At 40.7% G+C, this 21,254-nt stretch overlaps 1 protein-coding gene across 1 annotated transcript in view; it reads left to right on the forward strand.

Annotated features, from left to right (window-relative positions):
• NAV2 (neuron navigator 2) overlaps positions 1-21,254 on the forward strand; it is a 240,549-nt gene that overhangs the window by 172,165 nt on the left and 47,130 nt on the right. Inside the window, 5 exon segments of the mRNA XM_086614125.1 lie at positions 12,908-13,046; positions 18,584-18,875; positions 19,846-19,869; positions 19,872-20,030; positions 20,033-20,546. Coding sequence (XP_086470251.1) covers positions 12,908-13,046; positions 18,584-18,875; positions 19,846-19,869; positions 19,872-20,030; positions 20,033-20,546 — 1,128 coding nt within the window.

A 21,254-nucleotide genomic window follows, 5' to 3' on the forward strand; every position in this document is an offset into this window, starting at 1 on the left:
CATGGGGAGAAAGAACAAGCAATTGGAGGTGCCATGATTTTATTACACTGAGTATTAGGACACTTTGCAGCCTTTTCTAAGCAGCTGTTCTTTAGGTAAATTAATACCTGGGCTCTCTTTACTTCTCCTCAACTTTAACTACCATAAAAGAACTTAATGTAAAGCTGTTTGCAGCTTATCTCACCCGATTGCTATGTGAAACTTCTAACACAAACGCTTTTATAAACTGCAGCCATAACACACTAATCTTCTGAACTTCCTGACCCATAAAACTATGATTATTGCTACATGTAAAATTCATCTGGAAATATCCCTCTGTATTTAGTGTTACGGGTATTATGTTGCAAAATCCCTCCTCCTTTGCAGGGTAAGGGCTGCCAGGAAAGCGAAGGACAATGGGGCTAGAGATTGGTATGTAGAGAGTAACGCTGTACCTTAATCTTGTGATTTTGGTTTTATTTGGAGCTGGTGATTCAACAGATGAGACGTTCTGATTCTTTTTTTTCCGTAGGTTACAATTTCAGATTTGATTATTTTTGGAATTAAAATATTTCTGGCTGGTCTTATTTACCAGCAGCCACAGGTCAGTCACATCACGTTTGTGGAATCTATTTTGATGAACACAGGAAGGATGTCAGAGATGAAAAGAAAGCTCTGCTATTCTAGTTGTGATTTTTTTTTTTAAGTATGTGTAATATCCTGAGAGTTGTCTCTAGTAACTATTCTGTGATTAAAGTAATGAATGAGGATTCGTTCCAGGATTCGTTAATAGAGGGTACCAGTTACACTCAGCAGAGGCAAGAAAGGACTAATAATAGTCCGTGAGTATCCTTACTCTCACTTTCATTATGTATAATACATACTTGTTTTTTGAAAAAGCTACGTGATTCTTGTCTAATCTTCAGCACAGATAATGACATCTGCAACTTCGCATTTATACACATGCACATCACGAAGCGAGTGGGTTGGCTGCGCTCTAGAGTGCAGACATACCAAAAAGCAGAAGAGTCATGTTTCTATCTTTTATTCACCACCAGATTAACTTAATATAGATATCATCCAGCTGAAAAAAACCAACAACAACAACAACAAAAAAAACCCGGCCTTTTTTCATTGTAAAACACAAACGTTTGTGTTAAATGATGCTTTTCCCAAGCCACTTTTATTATTAGTACTGTTCTAAATTGCAAGTTGTCACATCCACCAGCCTCTAAATTACCAGTCCTCTGTGTTGCTATGGTAACGCCGTGGCCACTAAAATATAGACTCTGGCATAGAAAGGCAAGCTCAGACTGCGACTCATTTATTTGAAGGTTTTGGCAGCAAAATATCTCCACAAAGTCTTTCTTTTATAACCTTTGAATACTTGCATTTTAACTCTTTCAAAGAAAAATCCAGCATTGTGCTAAAAGATGCGTTTTATTTAAGATAAGGGTACCCAGCTGAACAGAGTTAATATATACAGGGGTATGGTTGACTTCTGACTACTCTTTCCGTCTCTTCTCTTGATTTTGGGCAAAATGATTGATGGGTTTCTCGAGGTGAGGCTATAAGGACAACACAGTATTGTCTTCTCCACTTCCTCCATCTGAAAGGCTGCCCATCACCTTTTTCATGATGTGATCTCTCCTCAGTAACCTGGACAATGGAAATCTGCCCTGGTTTAGAAATGGAGTTTCTTGTTTAGTGAACAAGTGTTTCTGTAATAAAGGGAATGGACTTGTATGTTCCTGTTTGGCTGGAAGTCAGTGTGTTGGTCAATGCTAGTGGCTGTAACAATCAGTGTTTAGTGTATGTCCCCATTTAAATAACAAAATATAATTAAAGCTGTAGGCTCTATCTTGAATTTTATCCTTCTCCTTGTGCATATCACTGTAATACACTCAATTTCATGAGCCCGGACCTTTTTTTTCCCTAATCTGTTCTCTCCGTTTTGCAGTTCAATTCCCTGACTTTCACCTGTTTGTTGAGTTCATCTTTTCTCCTCACCATGGCTTTACATGTGATGGATGTCTCTTTTCAGCCTCAGACCACCTTCCCAGCCCTCACCCCTAACCTCGGTTTCCCTATTCCAACTCCTTGTCCCCAGACTCTTCACTCATCTCCTTGTAGCATTTCTCCTACTGACTCCATTCCACTTGCTGTGACCTCAAGCTGGTCCCTGGGTTCTTCATGCACCCGCGGGCTTCCTTACCTCTCCCAATAGTCTTCTACTCCAAGCTCCAGTGCTGCCTTCCATGCCCAACTAGTCATAGCTATCTAACACCACTGTGTTTTCCATCATCTATGTTATTATTATTACAATTCCTCTTGTATTTTTAATATTTCTCTTTTTTGGGGTACATGTATTGTTTCCTGCTCTGTGCCCATTAGCACCCAGGATACTCCATGAGTGATGAGTCTACATGGGCTATAAGTGACCAGCTTTCCAGTTCTCACTGTCTTACAGGTTTTCTAATGTTTACAAGTTATGTTCATGCAGCATCTGGCATAAGGATAGTTAGTGCCTCTGAGCACTACTACCCACGGTAAATAGAGCTGATGTAATTTCCCGTATTAGAATTAAAAAATCCCACGTGTAGGGCAGAATGCAGAGATCTGGAAGAATCCTCTCAGAAAGTATTTATATTAGGCTAAATAAGAGTTTTGAATGCTAAGCACCATAAATTTTATCAACTAATTATGTATAAATCCTCATCTCTATTCTACTTGAAATAAAGGGAAGTAATAAGCCCCTTACTTTACAACTGTAAATAAGGATTAGTGTGCTTAATTCCCTACTCACATAAATCTTACATATCTTGTCCCACTTTCATAAGGTCTTTACTGGGGATACCAGTGGATAAATTGGTATTTCAGTACCATTTGTATTGAAAATGCTTTTCTACTCCCCAAAACACAGAATTTTGTATTTTACCAATATTCCAAATATTTATGTTAAAACAATTGGGGTTTGTCTCCTGCTACATTCTCATAAAACTATAGTTGTTTTGGCAGTCGCATTGTGGAATCACTTTATAAAAGTCGAGTAGGAAATACGCTTTTAGAGATTGTAGTCTTTCAGCTGAGAATCAAATACTGTCATTTAGTACCTTCAAGTCCAGGGTTGCTGACATGAGATTTTACTTCATCCGATGCGGTATGTGATCTGGAGGCACCCAGTCTGCCTGCTTTACTGCCATCAGGTTACAGCTTTTCACAGATGACCTAGTCCCAGCAGAAAGTCTTGACCTCTCCCTTTTTCAGCACTTCAGAGGTTAATTTTGTGGAGGGATCAGATTCTTTCTAGGGGAAGTTTCTGATGATCACCTTCTAGCACGGGTTTACTTTCCAGTGTCTTTCTGAGCTGCCGAACGTTGAGGGGCTCTGTTGGAAAACAGCCTTGCTCCAGCTTTTTTCCAAGTCTCTTCCTAGATAGTCAAGTTACGAGCTGTTGTATTTAGGGGGAGTGTTGGATGGTAGCCTAATGAAGGTATCAACCTGCAAAATAAATCTAAGCCCCTTTTCTGGAATTCTTCATGGACAGCAAGGTGGAGAAGCGCTTTTGGTCTGGGAACGTAGCAAGGTAAGAGATTTTCTGCACTTTTGCAAGTGTGTTGTGTTACACCTCTGTGTATGTAGGTTAGCTTTGTAAATGCTGGCAGTGATGGAAGCACATTAGATGATGGAGTAAATCCAAGTTGTTTTCTCCCTGCGCTATTTCGTTTGAATCGCTGTGTGCTACACAAGATCAACATATTTTTAGTAGATTACAAATATTTGAGCAATATAATAAGAAAGTCTGTATGTGAGAACTGACAGCTATGACTGTATTTTTATTTTTATTTTCTGGCTTTACTTCAGGATTCTGTGAGATTTATTGACTAATTATTAGCCTCTCATAGGTCGCAATCTATCTGGCTATCTTCTGAGGCTTTTAGCCTCAGAAAACTATGGAGCTTTGTTATATTTTAGCGCTATGGGGCTTTGTTATACTTTAGCACTGGGGAGTTTGCTTTCTGTGCGAAGGAGGGGACCTCCATGGGAATGAGCTCACTCTGCGGGGAGACAAAGGCGTGTGGGAGGCTCTTTCAGGGCAGCTCACAGCCCAGAGTGCACTTGCTTTTTAGGACATAATATACAGTTCTTGTTCTCGCTCCTGTGCAAATTTCTTTTGGCTTCCTAGTTTCTCTTGAGTCAGGTTAGACGATCTTTTTCCTGTTTATGGTTTCTTTTAAATAAGCCTGATTTTAAAGGCTGACGTGAACTCGGAGTTATTGGTACTACTTAGCATGTTGCGGATCTGCTAGGAAAAAAAACCAACCTGCTTTCAGAATTGGTAGTAGCTGACATCTTCCACATATCTCCATCTTACCAAGAATAAAGTCTTTCACTTGATGAGGTATGTGTCTGGCGTGATAACAACGGTGTTTTTTCAGTGATTTGGCTTCCTGAGGGACAGTGCTGTTCCCTGTGATCAAATTAACACCTTTTAATTGCCAAGTTCAGCTTTATCTTAAGATATGTGGCAGCAGGCTCTAACGTGTTCAGAAAGACAAATTTTGTGCTTTTTCTCCTTTTTTTTCCTGATGGTGGAAGAGCGTGCAAATGTAGACGTTATTTTCATCTCCATGCTTGGCTGGAGTGGATGGTGCTGTGGGAGAGGAGCAGTTCTCATCTGTGAAACCTGTGGTTTGCTGGAGGCAGGTTTTTGCCTCCATTGATGTATGTAGCAGCTTTACAGTGTGTTCTGAATAAGAAAGAACTTCAACAGTGAATGGCTTCAAGTCTTCATGGCTGTCGCTTGTTCATTTTACACCTGTGCGTTTCTCGCTTGGGATGGCAGCCTGCGAACTTCACAAGATGTCCATCAGTGGAGTTCTAGCCTCAGGAGGGATTAAAACAAGACTGAGAAGCAAAGGAGCTGTGTTCTACCTGCCAGCTGCTGGAGGTTTTGGCTCTGTGGGTGTGTTTAGTAGCCACCTTTCCCTGGGTGAGGTTGCCCAGTGGTCCCAGTTGGCCGTTTGTGTTGGGGGAGTGGGTGGGCGAGTGGCCCTGACCTGGGGGCAAGTGGCCACAGAGGCAGGTGTGTCCAGCCCCTGCGAGTCTTTCAAAAGCCACGCTCAGCAGCAGGGGATTTAAATGCATCTTGCATAGTTTTGTTTCCCTGCTATCCTTCATCCCTTCCCTTCCATGCTTTAGTTACATCAGTCCTGTAAGAATTTAGCCAATCTGTTCTTTTTCTCCTTGGTGTTTAAGTGCAGTTTTAGTGTGTTTTGGAGCCTTTGGTGAAGCAGGTGCCAGGTACCTGAGACTGCTGGTGAGCTGCTGGGGGTCAGAAACCATGTCAGTGTTTTCAGTACATGCCACCCCTTCTTTGAGTGGTAACTTAGATAGTGCTTTTGTACGAGAGTTGATGTGACCCTGCAGGTATCTCATTTTGGGGAAAAAGAAAGTATAAACTGTTAAGTAAGGCAAGGGAAAGAAACAGGCTCAATCTAGTGGTTGGTTATCAGAATTCTCCAGCCCCTGAGCAGATGCCATCAAGACACTTCCCACCCCTCAGTCTTTGCCCCATGCTGGAGGGGGTGGGACCACCCATCGCTGCATCCCTGGGGGCTCTGGCTGGAGCTGGCTGGGTTGGGTCCGTCTGTGGCTGTTGCATGCAGGCTGTGCCTTCATAGGGATTTATTTTCTGGAGAGCATCAGAGGCTTTGTATGCAAACAAGGATTTCTGACTTTCGTTAGAAGACTTTTCTCAGCGCTCCTTACTGTCTTGGAAACAAAGACACAATGAACAAAGCATGGTTTTTAGTGTAATCATAGATTCATAGAATGGTTTGGGTTGGAAGGGACCTTAAAGATCATCTACTTCCAACCCCTCTGCCATGGACAGGGACACCTTCCACTACATCAGGCTGGTCAAGCCTCATCAACCTTGAACTCTTCCAGGGATGGGGCAGCCACAACTTCTCTGGGCAACCTATTTCAGTGCCTCACCACGCTCATTGTAAAAAGTTTCTTCCTTAGATCTAATTGAAATCTCCTCTCTCTCAGTTTAAAGCCATTGCCCCTTGTCCTGTCACTCCATGCCCTCATAAAAGGTCCCTCTTCAGCTTTCTTGTAGGCCCCCTTTAGGTACTGGAAGGCTGCTAGAAGATCTCCCTGGAGTCTTCTCTTCTCCAGGCTAAACAACCCCAACTCTCTCAGCTTGCCTTCATAGGAGAGGTGCTCCAGCCCTCCGATCATCTTTGTGGCCCTCCTCTGGACTCGCTCCAACAGCTCCATGTCTTTCTTGTGTTGGGGACCCTGCTTTATAGCTGGAGCTGATGAGTTTCAGTAAAAAATAATAAAAACTAAGATTTAACTCTGACCCTTATTGTGATATGAAGACACTGGTTTTTCTCTCCAGCTTTCATGGTGTAATATCGGTTGGAGTCACTGGTGCCATACAGAAGAGACCAGGGATCACTTGAGTGATTATGAGTGATTAATACTCATTAATTAATGAGTAGTAATGCCACCCTTTGAAGCAGGGAGGTGAGGGTGCTGCTAAGCGCAGGGCGCTCTGTACACCCTGTCTAGTACTGGTCTGTAAACTGGTTTATTAACACAGTAAGTCCTCAGAACAGTAATGAGGAACACCAAAAATATGGTTTGTAGGTCGTGAGTCCAGGAAAAAGGAGTTGGTAGCTGGTTGGAGCATTTTATACTAAATTTTCCAGACTTAGCTGGGCTTTGTGTTCCTCCAGCACTTGGGTCAAAGGCAGTTCCTTGCCCTGGTTTCTCACCTTCCCCTGAGGCCATTCAATGCCAGAGGAACCATTGTAGTGAACAATGGCCAGGAAAACCAGTTCCACCAGTCAAGTGTTTTACAACTGAATCCAATTGTGCTGGCTGCTACCTTTAGTGACTCCAAACAGGGGACAGCTGAAGGGTCTCTGAGCAAGATGTGTGCAGGTGAGGAAGTTGCCATTGGAATTCCTGCTTTACAGCAGGAGCTGATGAGTTTCGGTAAAAGTCAGATGCTCTGGTGAAGCTTAGGGTGTTTCAATTGGGGAAACTCCCTGAGACCAAGTGGGTTTAGCAGCAACTGTGTGTGTGCGCTCAGCTGTGTTCGCTTGGATTTTGACAATGGCTTGGTCAAATTCCTGCTCAGATTTTAAGGGACAAAATAAAATTCAGTGTTATTTTTATAAGGTTATTAGCACTGATATAAAAAGATTAAATGGAAAGAGCATGTGCAGTTTTCTAGCTTCTAGAAATCTTTTCTTACCCAACCTTTTTCCACACTAATTGATACTTTCTTCTTCTGTGAGTTATTTATTCTCTTTTACAAATAGATATTTTAAATGTAAATCCTGAAACCTTACTGGGATGAATTCTAAACAAGAGCTTGACAGAGAGCTGCATTTCAGCTTGTTGGTGGTAAACTGAATAGTCATTAAACATGAAAACGGTCTGAATCGCTTACAGAATGCTTACAGCAGTTCAACTCTGCACCAAAAATGTCATTAAAGGGATTAGATTCTGCTCCAGAAAGAACAGCTGGAAATGGTCTATATTCGTTTTGCATGGTTTACTTTTCGCTTTTCATGGTCTGGCTTTACGAAGGTGTTTCAAGGTGACAGTCCTGTCCCTGGGCTCCACTTTTGGTTAGAAACCAAAGTTTATTTTAAACTACTTATAATGAGATGTAATAAGGAGAGGATAACCAAAGACATGGAGGAGGAGGTTGATTAATAACCATGTAAGATACATTAATTAAATTCACTTCTCTTGAAGTAGATTGCCATCCATTCTTTTGCAAAGTTATTTGTCACCTTTCATCACACTTTGAAGGGAAAACCATGCAGGGGTCTGTGTATGGTTTTGGATTTCTGACACAGTGATGTCAGTATTGTAGGAATCCCAGAAGAAACACTGGAAACTGCAGTATTAGTATCTAGCTTTATAGCACATTTACATTTTTCTGGCTTTTTTATTTTTCCTTTAATTCTTTGAAGACGCTGTGAAGTTTCAATCATTTTACACCTTGTTTGGGTGGGGTTTTTTTTGTTTATCATATCAACTCATAAATAGTTAAATTTTTAGGTAGAAGAGGGTAATTACCATGTTTCCACTTGAAATATTGTAGAGCCCAAGGCCTTGTCTTGGACAAATGTATTTTTCAGCAGCTCATTGTAATTTGGTTTGACTGAAGAATCCAGCAGTTAAAATCCACACCCATCCGTAGAGAAGGGTGGATTTTCAGCCTCTAACAATAGGTTTATTTAGTAGTGGTTTAATAACTCTTTTGCGTTGGACTTGCGAAGGGAGAAGATTTCTGCAGTCGGGGGAGGGCTGACCTGAGGATTGCAGGATGGTTTCCTGGGCTGTCCAAGTTGCCAAAGAAGAGCCAATTCCGTAGATGATGATTATGCAAGATGGAAAAGTGCTGATAGACTGTGGAAAAAATGCAAGTCTGAGCCTAACTGGTCTGCAAACCTGTTTCAAAAAGCAGCTTTGAGTAGCTGACCTGGTGCTGGATGTGGGCAATCTATAGTAGCAACATTGCGAGTCGCATTAGGGCGAGCAGGTGGAGATGCGGAGGGAGAGGAGCTGTGCTCAGGGTGGTGGTTTCATAGAGAGCAGGAGGCTACTTTGTGGGAGTTTTTAAGTGATGGTTTTTTAAGTGGATGGTTGCATAATTTTCCTATATAATATGCTTTTTAAATTATTTTTTATTTTTTGAATTTTCAGTAATCAAGTTTCAGGTGATTGATCAGATAGAGCAAGGAAAGCCCAAACGTTTCAGCTTCAGGTTACGGTTGGGCAGACTTTTGCTGACATCAGAAATTATTAATTACACCAGCTAAATTACAAAGATGTTATCATGGCTCTGGGAGCCAACAACACCATAATTAGGAGGGCTGTTAGATTCTCCATTCCGCTTCCTTGCTTTTGACTTTAACCATTAAGGCACTGAATCAAGGTAAAAGTGAACTAATTTATGTAGAGGGCTTGGGGTTGTTTCAAGAACAACATGAAAAAGAGATACCTCAATTTGTTATCAGATGCTATCCTCTCGAGAAGGTGCAGCCTCACCCCTGTGCACATACAGACATGGAGCAGCATGTCCTGTATTGTTGTATATTACACCAAATACAGTGTGATGCACTGCTTGGGCTGAAAGGCTTTTATGTAACGGATCATTGACAGCAGATTAAACAGTATGTGTGCTTTAATTGCATTACTTTTCAGCAGTATGTGTTGTATGCTTGGAAAGTTACTTGCACGGATGTCTAATTTACAGAGTTCGGTGAATTCTACAAGCAGCATGTATTAGAGCCGTCTATAGCATCAATCAAAAGGAGACCATCAAGAATTGTTTACGTAGACTTTAAAATATATTTTAAATTTCTCAAGATGTTGGCTTTTTCTTCTTTCACATCCTGTTGTTTTTCTGACTAGAGACTGAGCCCTCCCAACCTCCTGATGAAGTGATTTTTTTGTGTAACAAACCTAAACCTGAGATGCTCCATCCCTGGAGGTGTTCAAGGCCAGGTGGGATGAGGCTCTGAGCAACCTCATCTAGTGGAAGATGTCCCAGCACATGGCAGGGGGTTGGAACTAGATGATCTTTAAGGTCCCTTCCAATCCAAACGATTCTGTGATTCTGTCTGGTTTTAGCTGACACAGCGTTCTACCTTGTCAGAACAGCCAAGTGCCTCAGTATCATCGATTGGTGTCCTCAGTATGCCTGCAAGAGCTGTGTTGCTTAGCTTCTGGCAGCCAAAATACTAAATATCTATTCTTTTTAGACCTCAGAATGGCTAATCTATTTGAATTTAGTAAACTTGAAAATACCAGAGTTGAGTTGTTCATGGTTTCCATCAGAACATAAAAGACTTAAAGCCCAGGATATACGTAAAGGGAGGCTACAACCATCAATGTGTTCAGGTGCACGTTTCTACCTTTGTCCTCAGGCACACGTCCCAGTTCAGAAGGGCACTGAAATATTTCCATAATGCCTTCGATTGCTTGCCTGAAGCCAACAGGACTGGTCGATGCCAGTAAACTGCTTATGATGAACGTTAGATACATTCTTTACATGCTGATGAACGAGGGCCTGGGATAATTTAAGAATGGCAGATGGTTGGAAATATATGTTTCTGTACATGCAAGATAGAACTGAGTCACACACAACATTATTGGTTTGGTTTGGGTTTTTTTTTTGGGGGGGAGGGGGGCATTGCCATATCTCCATAAGAAGGCAATTAAACTGTTAAACATGGAAAACATTGGCATTGCTGATATTGTTATTATTAGGATTTTATTATAGGTTCAGAAATATAAAAGATGTTAGTTGCTACACAAAACTTTGGAACATGAGGAGCATGTTCTTGTATGCAGTTATTTTAATAACTGTTTTGTACTTTATAAGCTTATAAAATCTAGAAATTTTAATTGCTTTATATTATAGGTTTTGAAATGGAGTGAATATCAGTTCAGTTTTTAAAACTGATATTTAAAAGTAATATAACTTTCAGTGTTTTACATTGTAATATTTAATTGCCTACTCTAAAAAAAAAAAGATCCTTTGAAGAAGTCTTTCAGTTTTCCAAGTTTTAAATTTTTCGTACTAGATATTAAGGAGAAAATAGGATACATCCCCTCCCCCGCCCCTTCTTTGCACATCTTTAATTCAGTTGTGCTGAGGAAGATTTTGGAAAATAGCAAATAAAACTTGTGTTGAATCTGGCTGGCTGACTTTCTCATACTCAATGGATCTCACAATGTTTATGGAGTTTTATTTTAACATGTGCTTCTATTTTGTATTACAGCCAATTCCTCTTTAAAAATATCCAGGTGAAGGCAAGTCTAGGGGGAAAAAAAAAAATTATATCTTTCTTTAAATTGTAGCACCGCCAGCACTATAGACTACAGCATTTCTTTCCTATCGGGAGAGCTGGAATGTCTGTGTATTTATCAAATAGCGTTGGACAAAATCTTTCTGCAAAGCTAGGGCCTCGCCCATAACCGGGACACTCCTGGAAGTGAATCAGAACTGGCAGGAGTGTGTTTTATAAGTTGAAGGGACATCAAATGAAGGACCACCTCAAGTGTCCAGGAAGGAGAGCCTGCAGCAGGGTCAGCTGTTGGTCCCGGTGCCTGTCCCTGGTCCATCCCTGTCCCCTGCCAGCAGAGCAGCGTGACTGAGTGCTCCCAGATTTCCTGAAGGCAGAATTAATCCGGCTTGCTGAAACTGTTGATCTGAGCTTCCCAGCTGGCCTTGTCTGCAGTGATACTGCGAGAACTGGCACCAACGGCGGGTGCTGGCAGATTGATGAGGACCGTAACTGGGAACAAAGCGGTAGCAAAGAGCGGCTGCCAGCAATAACCCTTCCTGCAGGCACGCAGAGGAGCGTGTCCCATGGCCGCTGTTGTTCATGTGGTTCAGTCATTGTGCTGCCGTGCTCAGTTCCCTGAAAGGCCTTACGTATAGATATGGCTGAACAAAATATTCAATTAAGCAAAAAGCAATTAACGATATTTAAAGCATCATTAAAACCCATCCAGTAGCCTGTTTGTAACACTAAGTGAGAAAAATGGAATGCTTTTCATTTCAAGGTTGCTGAAGGTTACATAGTAAGGCATATAGTAACTCCCTCGTGAAGCTATGAATAAACTCAAGACACCAGATGTAGATTGCCTTTCTTACATAGTTCAATTACATAATATACGATTCATTTTTAAATCTGTATATTAAATATCCAGTATATCAATTTGTGAATGGCTTCCACTGTACCATCAAAACTGCTGTCTCTTTGTTACAAGTTTCTAGAGCAAACAGAAATGCAATAGGGAAGAAGTGTCTGGAGCTCCCAAAATTGAGACTGTGGTGATAAACAGCTAGGGAATAGCTATGAGATGAGTTCTTACTGCTAGCTTTTGCAAATGACCTATGAAACATGTATTTATGCATTTCCAGAGGTAGTTCTCCATCAGTGGACTGAATTGTCTTCACAGAGATACTTACAGGACAGTGTTTCAATCCAGCTCTATTGTTCTTGGAGATGGAGCACCTGTAAGCCAGTTTATAAATCTCTTCCTTCAGCAGCTTATGTTTAAGGGTATTTTAAGACTGAAGGATCTGGCTTGGCTTTTAGATGGTTGGATTCTGTCCTAACACTCAAACCACTTCAGGCATGTGACATGTCCATGGACATTTCACGTGGACATTTTTTGTTGGTGCCTTCTGTGTCCTGAACTTCCAGTTACGTGTTTCTCATTTACTAGAAAACGTTGAAACTATCACACACTGAAAGAAGGTAGTCCTGAATATTAACCTGTTACTAGATCTCCTTGAAAAGGACGTGTGGTACAGCCCAGGAGGATTGTGTGCCATCTGAACAACTAAACTTCCAATTACTAAAAATTTCTGAGACCAATGATGCTGTTGATGGTAATCCAGGTTGTTGCCCAGGTCTGTGTAACAACCAGGTACAAAAGATTGCTTCAAAATGAACTTTTTCCTTGCATTTAAGTAATCCCTCTGCATTCTGGGCTGAGCAAGTCCATGCTATGCCCACTCAGAGATGCCACCTTACCACAACGTCCCCTGCTCTGGGACTGCTGGCATAAATTTCCGAGGGTCACCATAAAGTTTCTTTCCTCATACAGGCTTTAAGTTGAGTCAGTAAGAGTTGTATCATTGATGCTCCTGGCTTAATGATGGTACACGTTAGGATTTGAGGCAACCATATAGTCAATGAACTGCTTGGATTTAGACTTGAAGTGCAATGAAGATAAGTTAGGAAAATGAGCAGACCATTTCATTTGGCAGCCGCAATTAGGATACGGCTTGTAGAAATAATACTTTTCCTTTTGAATGATGTTTGTCTTTTGACCCTTGTTTTCTACCTTTGCTGTGCTTTTTCTCCAGCTGGGATGACAGCAGCTCTGTCAGCAGTGGGATCAGTGACACCATAGATAACCTCAGTACTGATGACATTAACACTAGCTCCTCTATCAGCTCCTACGCCAACACACCTGCCTCCTCCCGCAAAAACTTAGATGCACAGGTAACGATTTCAGGTTTAGACAAGTAACATTCATATTCATTATTTTCTCTGTGCAATAGGTATAATTGTTTTAGTTGGGTGAACTTGAACACACAGCCAGCCTTCACTACAGATGAGATCACTGAAAAGCAACATCAAGCAATACTAACCGCCTTATCATACGTGGCATTTACAAATATTTCCTCTATGCGTGGAATCCGTGGCATCTCTGCTGCGGTAGTGTGGCAACAAATGGGTTTCTGCCTTCCTAGCAGCACTGCTGGACAGAAAACATGCATCAGTAGATGGGATATTTTGCGTTTTGTTTTAGCGCTAGAAAAGGTGTTATGTTTTTCATAAAAAATAGAATTTAATTAAGTTAACATGAAGGTTTAAAGATTATTCACTCTTCCATCGGAAATGTAAAGCGTGCTAGGCAAATGAAATCGGTATTTTAAACTTCCAGGGCTGCATGTTACTGCAGGCTCTCTGTTTTTGGCAGCATTTCATAGGAGGATAAATTTTACATCCATCGGTAGCATGTGCGTACGTTTTGTGCTCAGACACTGCACATCCAAAGAGGGTAAAACAAGTGAAGGTATCCGTCAGTTTTTCATTCATCAATTAGACTGCATAATACAGAGATATGCAGTAACATAAACTACTTTTTTCCCATTTGTGTAGAAATTTAATTGGAAAAGTGCAGGGCAAAGAAGTCTAGCTTTGTTCTTTGTCCACCCACCTGCTCGAGGGACCTCGGGTGTTGTGTGTCAGAGCAACCAGGATGCAGTGACTTGGCATTGTAGCAGGTAGAGGGCAGGGATGTAGGCATGATCTTCTCCTCTGTTTCTTTCCTCTTTTCTTCTTCTCTGGTCCTTTTCATGACTGGGCCCTAAATCAGTTTTTAATATCAGTTTTCACGTAGACGTGTGGTTGCTGTGAAGTGTTACTTTGCCTACAGGACTGAGTGTGAACATATATTACTCTTTGTTCCCTTGCCACGAAGTGCATATTTGAGCCTACATTAAAGATTTCCAGTTAGCCTCTGGTGATGTATCAGCGATTGCATGTGCGCTCAAAACTGCTAACACACGTCCCATACAAGTTGAGAGGAGTTAAGATCTATGAAGTGTGCTTTTCAGTATGTAACAGAGACAGTAACGTAGACCAACTAGAAGTATTTTTTGACAATTGTTACTGTCTAAACATTGTAATACTATTGGTAAAAAAGGAAGAAGGGAGATGTGACTAAACATTAACCTGAGGAAAAAAAATAGAAATTCATTTGACTTCTATCTTCTGATGGATCAGATTCTTGGAAGCACCTCTGAGAGATCAAAATCTTTGTTGACGAACTCTTCTTCCTCCTCCACAAGTCTTAAAACATCCAAGACAGTGCAGACATACACTAGGAGAAAAGCAGCTGAAGCTTGTACATACAGACAGTAGAACCTAGTTGTTAGAAGAGGAAGCCAGGAGCTAAGACGTAGAAGAGGAAGCCAGGAGCTAAGACGTACAAGTTATGTTGCAGTTTTTTTATTTGTGCCTCTGACCTGCTTCTCCCCTCAGTTTTCATGGCTGACAATATTTATTCTAGGTATTACCATTATCTGCAAATTACTGTCCATAAAATACCTTGTTTTCATTTGAACAGAATATCTTAATCTTGTCATCCAAGAGAATGAAAATAGCTTGGAGTGATGGAACCATGCGTAGCTTGTAGAGTTGATTTTTTTGCTGCCCAAAGTAGTCCTAACAGGTCCGTGAAACAGCGAATACTACGTATGTGCCTTTTCTGTCTTACCTGGAGTACGATGGCCTGTGCCCAGGTTTGCATTTCCCTATGTCCTGAGCACAAAGGACTGGCCGACATGTGCAGAGGCACATGGACTTTTCTTCTCAGAGTATCCACTGCTTTGGTTCTCCTAAACAGTAGCGCTTAACTTTAAGCTGCTGTGATTCTGCCGCTTCTTTTTGAGGTGGTACAGAAGTTGGATTTCAGATAATTAAAGAGTGAGCTTGAAGCTAATACGTGTGCAAGCGGGAGTCCAGACAAATAACACAGCAACATCAAAAAGTGAGAGCCCTAACATGTCAGTGTCTGCCGATAAATCAGTAACTTACGCAGAATCATCTCTGCAAAGGAAGAAGACATGCTTGCAGTAGGAAAAAAAAAGTCTCTGCTAAGAAATTGATTTTCAGAGCTGCTGAGTACCCCATACTCTAGAAGCTGTAGTTTCTCCATGTTTGAGAAGCAGGACTTAAACATGATATTTTTGCAAGGGCGTGTATTGATAGGACAAGAGGCGGTTGATTTCAATTTAAAGAGGGTAGATTGACATTAAATATAAGGATGAAATTCTGCACTCTGAGAGTGGTGAAGCACTGGAACGGATTGCCCAGAGAAGTGGATGCCCGTCCCCTGAAGTGTTCAAGGCCAGGTTGGATAAGGCTTTGAGCAACCTGGTCTAGTGGAAGATGCCATGGAGTTTAGAACTAGATGATCTTTAAGGTCTCTTCCATCCCAAACCATCCTATGATTCTGTGATATTAACTCCATCTTCATAGACATTCATAGTTGTAGCCCCTTTTTGCGGGGGCTTGTTCTCAAGTTGGTACTGAACAAGCTAGTGATGGGAATCAGAATTTGCCTTACCTTGTTCCCATGTCTTGCTCTGATTATGTCAAGTGCCACATCACTTAATGTACCTGTACCACTTTTGGGACCTAATATTGTTCCCTTATACTGCACAGACTTAAATAACTTACCTTTTATCACAGCACTGCATATAGTATGCCTTTAAGGTCATGTCATGCACATATTTAAGGAGAAATTAAGACCCGGTGGAAATTTGAAAATAACTTATTTAACTGAAATAAGATGGAAGAGATCAAGTAATAAACTTGTTCATGTAATGCTAAAAAGATCAGAAGAATGGAAAGGAAACAATTCCTTTACATAGAAAACAGCAGCATCTTAAGCTGTTGGATAAAGACAACTCCTGGGTTTCATTGGAGCAAAGATGGGTTTGGTCTCATCACAGCTTTGTGAATAGATTTACAAAACTGTAGGAATAAGTTGATAAATCCTGGTGGTTACCGCTGCTCCCAGCTCAGTCGGATGGCAGCTTCACTCCCAGCTCGTGCTCATGATGTCTTGGCCCTGACCTCCAGCAGACAATATTCCACTTTCACCCACTCCAGGCCTTTCAGGCGGGTGGAGTTTCAGCTGCAATCCCGAAGCCAGGTTTCACTGAGTTTTGGTTTGGATTCTTTAGTCATGTTTCTGTGTTGTTTCTCAGTGTTTACCATTAAACAGAAACATCTCTGGCCAGAGGCCTGAAGGGTAGATATGCAGCATTTCAAAGGCTACGGAAAAAAGATGGGCTGTGGGTGTAGTAGTGGAATGAAATGGAAGAGAGCAAAGAGAGAGGACTTCTTGTAATGCCATTCTCTCTGTTGAGACTGTACTATTCTTACAGATGTAAAGGAGGAGAAATAGAAGGTACAGGAATATTTCATAATCAACTGAAACTAGAAAAAAACCTTTTACTAGCAAGTTGGTGTATTTCTTGCTCTTGAACACTAACAGTGTCAATCCATAATTCCAGACAAGGTACTTGAAGAAGATACTAATGAGAACATGTGAGGGATGATGTTGAGGTGGTTTTGTTGGTTATTTGTTACTTCTTGCTGCGCTCTCTTCTGAGATCTGTAAACATAGGAGACATTTGCGTGAAATGAGGATTGTAAAGAAACACAGGACATAGAAACAGTAACACTGAATTTCTTACACACCTACCGATGGTCATAAATAGGTAACCATCCCCAAACCTTGCAGCTGTGCAGAAAGAGGTAAGTTAGAAAGCAATGTTATTCAAGTCTATGCTGAGTTGCTCTCTTTGAATGGAGAGGTGAGGAAATGACATTTGCATAGCACGAGGGAAATACAACCAGAAAAAGATATCCAAATCTATAATTCAGCAAGTGCTTATTAGTCTAGTGCCTCAATATACAGATAAATAGCCCAGGCCCTAGCCGTTCCACGTGACTGAAGAAAGACCATTATGATGTGTGGTGTCAGCTTTCACATACTGATCGCTTAGACTAGTTTTTCAGGCTTTTTTTTTTAAAAAAAAAAAGTAATTACACTAAAAAGCAGAGGAAATTAAACTACAACCCCCTAGATTCTTTAATATTAATAGTGTGATCTGGTAAGAAAAGAAAAGTCATAAACTTGAAACATACTTTAGAAACTTAAAAATATAATACAGCATTTTGCTGAAACCATGGTAAATGGTAGTGTGTTCTTTCCTGTGCTGTACTTTTCTGATTATACAAAGGGAATAAAGTTGTGGGCTCTGTAATGCTTTGGGATATTTAAAATAATTTCCTATGAAGTGATATTGCCATTCAACTACTGCACAGTGCTGAGCACATTCATCTTCTCCTGAGGCTGCAGGGGAGAGATGGCACTCAGTATCTTACCAAAATTCACCAGCTCATACTTGAGAGCTTCATGATCAAGTGTTGAGTTGAAAGAATCTCACGGTATTATGATGATTGGAGAACACTTCAACGATTAATTTCTTTTTTTGTCTGAATCAGTGTCAAATGTGGACGTTTATCATTTGTGCCTGATCACAACGCCGTCGGCTGTGGTGTAACAAAGTTTGCACAAATGAATCAGCAGCATTTGACAGGAGAGGCAGAATTCTGCAAGAGGAATCATTAGCAATAGAAAAATGCTAATGTATGGGGCATATATTACATATGTAGGGTAATAGATGTAATTTAAGTGTTTCTGAGAATTGGGCAAAGGCTCGCTAAAAAAAAAAATTCTCTATTTGACGTTGGTCTTTGCAAATTCTCCATAGAAGACTGGCAGCGGAATCAGTCTGTGCAAAGAATAAGGAAAAACAGTTTGTAAGAGCTGAATGTAAGTTAAAAACTGATGTCATTTAAATATTTAAGTCAGACTTGAGTACTGTTATAAAGTTGTTGGCGATTCATTTTTCTTCAGTTCTTGGGTGTCCTTCTAATATGTTAGATTAGAATGAGCAGCATTCCATGTCTTCAAATCTGTTCCAAAAGCTGCCTCCTTATGCTCTGGAGATCAGATTGCCAGACAAGAGATAGGAAGCTGCAAGAACAAAGGAAAGCTGGCTGCACAGGTTTGAAATAGTTTTTGGCATTGCAGTAAAGGGTTCGTCAGAAATTTGAGATGGAGGATTATAAATGTCATGGAGCTGAATATGTCCTTTATAAATCAAGTGTGCTTTTTTTTTTTGCTTTTTTTTTTTTTCTGTCTTCGTTCTAAGGGACATGATTGTACATTTCTTGTATTATTTTTTTTTCCCTAGTGTATTAAAAAAAAAAAAGTCATTGCTGGAATTCGTTTCTTGCTGTCGCATTTCTTTCTCAAAGGCATGTTATGTCTGTTGGTACTTAGAGATGACTGCCGAGTTTATTAATCAGTTTGACAGTTCTTGTTTATGAAGCTTCTTAAAAGAAAGGCTTGCTCTGAAGGTTGTATTACAATTCCTTATCTGTCCTAGACTGATGCAGAAAAGCATTCCCAGGTTGAGAGGAATTCCTTGTGGTCCGGTGATGAAGTCAAGAAATCAGACGGAGGATCCGATAGCGGCATAAAAATGGAGCCAGGATCCAAATGGAGGCGGAATCCCTCTGATGTGTCAGATGAATCTGATAAAAGCACTTCTGGTAGGAAGAACACTGTTATTTCGCAGACGGGCTCCTGGCGACGGGGCATGTCAGCTCAGGTTGGCATTACCACACCAAGGACTAAACCTTCAACCACCTCAGGCACATTAAAGACACCTGGAACAGGTGAGAAAAGGTGTAAGATATAAACAAGTCAGAAAGTGTGTTGGGTATGAAAACAGTTTAAATACTTTCCAGAGGCAGAACCTGAACTTCAGGTAATGCTGTCTTTATTTTTAGGTATTGTTTTAACCTATGCAGCATCTCGTATGTCCACATTTCTATTTCTGTTGATTTGAAACATGTATTTGGATTAGTACGCCGAGAAAGTTGTTTTCATGACAACTCTAGCCTTAAGCCAAGCTATTTATTGGACACAGTATTGCCATATGAAGAATAAATAATATAATTTCAGCTTTTGAAGACACAGTTAACTTTAAGAACATACAGTATGTGTGGTTGAGGAGATTTGGGTTGGACTAGATGACCTTTGAAGGTCCCTTCCAACCCTAACGATTCTATGATTCTATGATTTTTTTTTTCTCTCCCCATACTAAACCAGCATGTTAATTTATACTAAACAATATATAGTTCTTGATTTTCTTATAATACATTAGTGATTTTAGCAGATGTTTGAATGAAAACGGATTGAATTTCCACAATCAAGTAATATAAGTTAATACTTCCCCTCTTGTTTGTACGCAATTGTACATGAAAAAGTTGAAGTTAGATGCTTTCTTGAACAATGTCTTTCAGGAAAATTATGCTAATGGCCTAACACTACTTCTGTCTAATGATAAAAAAGGATGGATCTGTGGCAGCTACAGAGGGAAACCTTTTTTTTCTTATCTGTCACTATTACATAAGACTGTTCTGCTTTCATATTCTCAAGGGCAAACACACCACATACTTTCTCTGGCAAATCTGCATGTATAACTCACTAGAGTGGCATGTAAGTTGAGTGCAGACTAGATCATAATTTTTAACCACACTCTAGTGGCTAACACGCTTTTGCTTTTCATGCTGCTTTGAGTTTCATCATTTGCTTGTTGTTTTCAAGTCATTAAATATTAGAATTCTTTTTCTATTTTTGTAGGGAAAACTGATGACGCCAAGGTATCAGAAAGGGTAGACTATCTCCTAAAGCTGGACATGTTAAACGTTCCCCATCAGATGCAGGACGCAGCAGTGGTGATGAATCCAAAAAGCTTCCCACAAGTAACTCTAGAACAACTGCTGCTAATGCTAATACATTTGGATTTAAGAAACAGAGCGGGTCAGCCGTAGCATGACTATAATCACTGCCAGTGGGGCAACTATCACCAGTAGATCGGCTACCCTGGGAAAAATCCCAAAGTCATCTGGACTCATGGGTAGGACCACTGGTCGGAAGACTAGTGTTGATGGCTCACAGAACCAGGATGATGGCTACTTAGCACTTAGTGCCCGAACTAATCTTCAATATCGTAGTTTACCCCGTCCCAGTAAATCCAGTAGCAGAAGTGGAGCTGGGAATAGATCTAGCACAAGTAGCATAGACTCCAACATAAGCAGCAAGTCAGCCGGGTTGCCCGTCCCTAAAATGAGAGAGCCTGCCAAGGTAATCCTTGGGAACTCTCTGCCAGGATTAGTCAATCAGACTGATAAAGAGAAAGGGATTTCGTCTGACAACGAAAGCGTGGCCTCATGTAATTCTGTTAAAGTGAACCCTGCATCACAGACTGCTTGTAGCGGAGCTCAAAGTACTCACCAGCAAGGAGCCAAGTACCCCGATGTGGCCTCTCCCACTTTGCGCAGGTAGGCAACACATTCCTTGATTGTGCGATGATGTTAGTCGGAGCTGAATGACCAGGACTCTTCGAGCCAGGCCTGGCTGTGTTTTGTGGAGCACTTAGTATTCAGTGTCCTACATTAAGGTCTTTGTATTTATGTTTAATTTCACATAAACAGGTTGGCCAGTGTTGTAAATGTACAGTATGTCATGCGACAGCAGCAAAAATTTCACATTTGGGAAAAAAAAACCCTATCTGACAGGAAGTTTGGCAATTGTGATACAAGTCTCTTGGTTACAAAAATCACACCTAAAGGCTTTATCCATGCAGATACCACAGGAATAAGAGTTTGCTTACCTGGAGGTTACTGAAGAGTTCTTGCACCGATGTACGTGTAACAAGACTGGAAATACTCCAGTGTTGGATCAAATTATAAATTGACAACAGGAGAGTTATTTCAGGATTTCATGATGACAGCAGCATAATTTGACCCTCCATACGTAGATTCACATGGCTAACCCAAACCAATCCTTCAGTTGTATGGATTAGGCCAGTGTGATGTGAGACTCATCAGGTTATTCGACTGTATAGAAGAACCCTGACTAAAGTAACCGTCTGAGCTAGGTTGAATTTTCTTATTTTAATAATATTTTTTTAAACAAAAAATCTTACCTGTCTTGTATTTCTCCACCACTACCCCATGCATTATGTTAACATTAACATTGAAGTGGTC

The sequence above is a fragment of the Tauraco erythrolophus genome, chromosome 6 (genome assembly GCF_009769465.1).
Source record: "Tauraco erythrolophus isolate bTauEry1 chromosome 6, bTauEry1.pri, whole genome shotgun sequence".
Taxonomy (NCBI): Eukaryota; Metazoa; Chordata; class Aves; order Musophagiformes; family Musophagidae; genus Tauraco; species Tauraco erythrolophus.